The 5,670-nt window shown below is 44.3% G+C and overlaps 1 protein-coding gene across 1 annotated transcript; it reads right to left on the reverse strand.

Annotated features, from left to right (window-relative positions):
* Window positions 1-4,204: 4,204 nt before the first annotated feature.
* LOC135373969 (uncharacterized) lies at window positions 4,205-4,981 on the reverse strand. Its single transcript, XM_064606995.1, has one exon. It carries the CDS (start codon window positions 4,979-4,981, stop codon window positions 4,205-4,207), a length of 777 nt encoding a protein of 258 aa, XP_064463065.1.
* Between the last annotated feature and the right edge of the window lie 689 nt (window positions 4,982-5,670).

Here is a 5,670-nt window from a genome sequence, read left to right on the forward strand (position 1 = left end):
GAAGTGGGGATACGGTCTAACCCCTTATTGGAGAGTAATTTACTCTCCGGCAGGCAGTAAGGGAGTAACTCCTTTGTTGGGAGTAATTGTACTCTCCAAAAGGCAAGAAAGAGGAATTAAAGTACACAATTTTTTGCAGTAAACAACACATGCCTCAGGTACGCCTCCAGAATATGCATGCTTGCATTCCGATGTATAAGGCGCACTTCATATATCCTAGGGAAGTTCCTGGACTATCCAAGAGGCCGGGATATAATCACTGATTGAACGTCGCTCGAATGTCACCGGGATGTCGTTAGTTTTACTGAGTAGTATTTCGATGGCGCTGGGAGCAAGCAAAAATACCTTACCCAAATATCAGAAGACCCAGGTTCGATTTCTGGCGTCAGCGCCTTTTTTCCCTAAGTTGTTGCATTCAAAAATACCTTGTCTGAGCTTCCGATGTAGCGTGAATAAATAGTATTCGCGTGTTGCTCGCTTTGCAAATAATTTACGTAGCATTCGTAAAGGTCAGCTACGCAGATTTCCCGATGTGTTGAAACGGTTGTGATATTCAGAACGAGCACATCCAACTGCCCCCGAAACGCACCTTCGTTTCTCAATTTTGTCTTCCTATTACAAAAATTAATTCATAAAAGAAACCAAAACAAGCCATGGGCGCAGCCATTTTTCTGACGTAGATGGGATAAACCTGCTCCATCTACGTAGATAAAGAATCGTTCTTCTGATTGGATGAAAGCTGAGGCTTTATCTGACTTCCCTGGCGTCTTCTCCCGTTTGCGAAGAAATCCAGTTATGGCCGCCGGCTACGATGAGCGTTTCGTTCGAGGTAATCCTTAGAACTATTGAACGATGGAAACAACAACCGCGAACTCACCTTAACAATATTTTTGGCGTGAAATTGTGATTGTGAGCTCGAGAACTTCGCAGTTTAACCGTTCAGCTGCCATTCACGTCAACCCGTCTGCTGCTTTTACTAGAAGTGCAGGAATGGGAGCGATTGAGCAGCAACGTGAGACTTGATCGTTTGAGCATATACCTGCAGAGGACTGGTCTTCAAAGAAAGACGACCGTATTACTGCCCATGCACATCGCGCCATTGCCAGGCTTCTTACACGAGATACATGCATTGTGCAGCATCATAACGCGACTGCAATGAACGTATGAACGTATCGTGACCCTCGAACTGCATTCGTTGAACCATTCGTCGGTTATATGAAAGTGCTCATTAGAGTTGCCCCGCACAAAAAGTGTTGGATGTAGTTTCGTAGTGTGCTTATCTCGTAGAGCCCATCGCGGCATGTAGATCGAGAGCCCTTATACGTATTTTTTGCATGTTTACTTGAGTGTGCGCATTGTTCTATACCACACAGGCCATATTTCATTCATAATAGTTTCGCAAATAAACACGTACGGGTCGATCTCATATTGCTTTTGAGTTAGGCATAGTGTATTCAAATCAGGGTATGTGTATCCTGTTTGCTGGGCCCAACAGATGTTATTAAGGGTAGTGCAACATTTCCCACTTCTTGAACCATGCTAACATTGCCAGAATAAGGAACATTACACTGTGCTGTGTATTCCACACTCAGTTGTCTCGCGACGTAAACCACCAATTATTATATTGGGTACTACACATGTTCAACGAGGCAGCACTTCCCATATACTGTTTTTTTTTAAACATGTGCTTAAAATTGCACAACTGCCACTCAAGTAACTTTGCCACCAAATTAGTCAGTGACAAAAGGTATATGTACTTTATCACAAATGTAATAACCTTGGTGGAAATGGTTGGTGGTATCCTCTGCCTCGTACGGTGCACTTCATAGCAAAATACACAAGGGTCCAAATGTTTTCCTTGTCCACAAATGCCCTGTCAAAGGTGGAAGACCCTTATCAAAATGGGGAAGCGGGCTTGCTTGTCCAGAGAAACAAATATGAAACTGCAGCGCTCAACGTAAAGAACTGAATGCTCAGCAACTAAGGCTGGTGATGCTGAAGACCTAATATTTCTAGGTTAAAAGGAACAAAGGAGAAAAGACCACTGCAGCGTATTAATACTGTTTCAAAAGTATAATACCACAAAATTTGTGAGCGTCAGTTGGTGTATTTAGTTATGTTGGTCACCTCCTGCATCAATTTTTAAGATTCAAATGCGTTGCTACCAACCAAGACCTAAGCCTGACCTATGATCTAATAATAATAATAGTATCTATCTATGACCTATATGGACCTTCAACACTAGTTTGGTCTAGGTTTCACACGTGGCTTCTAGTAAAATTCGAAGCTGCTCTGTAGAGCTGACAGGAGACTTTTTTAGGAAACTTTGGAGAATTTTTTTATTTATATATTCCAAAGAACATGTAAAAAACAATGTGCTGTACCAACTGTATTCAATGAAATACAAATATACTTTGTTCTAGCTATGTGCATGTTAGCAGATTACAGGTGACTGATGACACGCAATGGGCGTCAAGGATGAGAACACAAGAATACTACCACTGCAGGCAATGTCCTGAAATTCTTAAGTCACAATTTGTCAGAAAGCAATGACAGGACGCACAGTCTAAGGATCATATTGAGCTCCTTCCATTATTCTTTTTATTGACAGCATGTTGGCTGCCATCCAGTTCATGAAAGTGACCTTTATCGTTGAAAGAACGGTTCAACAGCAAGCGAGCTGGTGATAGTGTCCATGATGGCGAGACCTGAAGAGGAGATACAAGAAGGGACATACACACACTATGTTGAGACATTGTGTATGTCTCTTCCTATCCCTCGTCTCAGGGTTTTTCGCGATGAACCTTCATGATGTTTCCTTCGGCAAACTTTACATATTTTTATGTGGAATTATGAAGGTACAGCCAGGCGCTGTTAGCAAATCACACAGTACTTTTCTTGAATCAAGAATCCATAGAAGGTGAACAGTCATCTTCAGCATTGCACACATCTGTGGGACATGTCAATCACTTTAGAATGTCAGACATGGCATGGAGGCCACATGATTAGTGGTGTTGAAGAGACAACTATTTTGTCATATTTTAGGCATAAAAAGCAGTTTTGGCACCTGCATGTTGAGACAGATGTATCTCTACATACTTTGCCATGACACAAATATATGAAGCAACAAATGTACCCTCTATTTTATTATGGTTATTAGTCAACACTGCCAAGAATGTGGGAGCACAGTCTTGTATCACCTGCACTCTTCAAAATGACCTTCACACACGACACATTGTAGGTCAACAATACTACAGAATGATGTCTTCTCTCTTCCCATTAGCTGAAAACATTTTTCTACAGCCTTGCATGAGGGGAAGTTAGTACAAGAAACGCAGACGTTCCTTTTTGAGCAAATCAGTATTCAGAGCGTTACCATACTGTGGTAGGCCTGCAGTGCATTGCACCAGGTACCACTAAGGACCTTAAATAGAAGAAGGGGGACATTTCTCACAGCTGTGTTTGCTGCCATTTTTTGTTGCCTTCATATCTTGTAACTCGGACACCTCTATAAGTAGGAGACGCTTCGGCTGCACCGTGGTTGTCCAACATGTAGGAAGGTTTCACTGTATTTATGTCCCGTGTCATGTGACCAGAAACAATATGTGGTTTCGCTCATGCTGCACAGCACAGGCGAATTGAGCTGCATGTAAGGATAACAACATGAAACCCGAGGTGCGGAGGAAAAGGCATGACTTTACGGTCTGTGTCACTTGTTTCATGTTGTAATTGCGTACCAGCTGGCCTGTACAGCTTGGGATAAAAGTTCAGTTCACGGAACACGGCACTGACGTATTTCTTCATCGGGACCTCCCCCTTCTAGATATTAAGAAGAGATCGAATAAAAACAGGTGACCGGATATTCTGTCCGTCCCTCAGTTTGTGTGTCCACTCCTGTTTGCCACTAGGGTGTCACCCAAATAGAGAAATGTAACACTCCGGTGTTCCGTAAACTTTTGTCCCAAGCTGTACCTGAGAATAGGCTTGATGCATTGTACACACACCGTAGACATGCTATAAAAACTAGTACGCAGACTTGGACAAAGTATAGCCAGTAGCTTTATATCTGAAGAGCGTGATGAAACCAAAAAGGGGGAAAACAGAATGTGATATCGCGTGCGCGTTCGCTATCACAGTGATGATGACGATGTAGATGTCGACCCGTCTTGAAATATTCAACATTCCGCGGCCACCAATGGACGACTCAGTTGTCGACCTTGCTCGGTGCTTCCAAGTGGTAGAGGTTCCTCGTTGCTATTCCTTTGATGACGCCCTTTGTAGTCCTGACTGTGCAGGATCTAACGCCGCCATCGTTTCCTCGGTTTATGGACTCTACTTGCCCCATCTTCCATAGCAGTCGAAGCTTCTTGCTGCCCATCAGTTCTATCTCGCCAACCTCGAACTCTTTACCACGTCGGGATGATGTCAGATGCGCTGATCGAAGTTCGCCGACGTACTCTTTTCTCCAGGCAAGCCATAGTTCTCGTAACATCTCCTGTCGGGTCTTCCATACATCAGTGAAATGCGCTACGCCTCGGTTTTCCACTGGCGGAAGTGTTATCAGCCGTCGGCCTGTTAGAAACAACGCAGGTGACAAAGGGGTGGGCTCGTTGAACTCACTGTAAGTGTATGTCAGTGGTCTCGAATTTATGACCGCCTCCACCTCCGTAAGCATAGTCGCCACCTCGTCGAACTCAAGGAACCTTCTTCCGATGGTTATCCTGATAGCTTGCTTGATGGATCGTATCATGCGCTCGTAGAAACCACCCCACCAGGGAGCTGCGACGGGGATGAACTTCCAACTAATGCCACTGCAGGCGAGATAGTCTTCGACTTTTTGGCCCTTGATGACGTGCCAAAGCTTCTTCAGCTCTCTGTTGCTTCGTTTGAACGTGGGGGCGTTGTCGCTGTAGACAGTGTTGCACAGACCTCTTCGCGAAGCAAACCTTCTGAAGCAACACAGGAAGCTGTCGGTCTTCATGCTGGTTACCAGCTCTAAATGAACTGCTGTCGTTGTGGCGCATATGAACACTGCTATATAGGACTTCATAGGTCTGTTTCTCCGGTCCGTTTACTAGCAGCGGTCCTGCAAAATCTATCCCAATGTTAGAAAAGGGGCTTGCTTCCGTGATACGGTCCTGAGGCAGGGGAGGCTTAACCTCACAACCGTGCCTCCCTTCGAAACGCTTGCATACCGTACAGGTTCGGAAGTTGAAGACATCGGGTAAGAGTAGATTGGACGCAGCGTAGCAACAACGTCGATAGGGAACGTCTGACGAAGAGGGAAAACAGAATGTGATATCGCGTGCTCATTCGCTATCACAGTGATGATGACGATGTAGATGTCGACACCTGTAGAAATATTCAACACATGCAGTATGTGGTGTGTTGTGATAGTAATGCCACTGCCAATTGAAGAATAATGCTCCAGGTGGATTGCTTCGGTACAATCTTGAACTACGCATACCAAGGGGTAGGGCATCTGCGTGACAGGTTTACCTGGAAGTAAGAATGTAAATGTTAGCTGAAGTCATTGAATAATTAACATTATCAATATACTGCTGCAGATCATACAAACAATAGCACACAAGATGCTCCGATATGTTCTGCAGGAATGTCTCTGTACTCGCAATATCAGTACAGCAGCTACAGAAAGGCATAAAGCAAGTT

The sequence above is a fragment of the Ornithodoros turicata genome, unplaced genomic scaffold (genome assembly GCF_037126465.1).
Source record: "Ornithodoros turicata isolate Travis unplaced genomic scaffold, ASM3712646v1 Chromosome37, whole genome shotgun sequence".
NCBI classification, from domain to species: Eukaryota; Metazoa; Arthropoda; class Arachnida; order Ixodida; family Argasidae; genus Ornithodoros; species Ornithodoros turicata.

Excerpts from the sequence above, each read along its gene's own strand:
- LOC135373969 (XM_064606995.1), bottom strand. The coding sequence starts at position 4,981 with ATGAAGACCGACAGCTTCCTGTGTTGCTTCAGAAGGTTTGCTTCGCGA.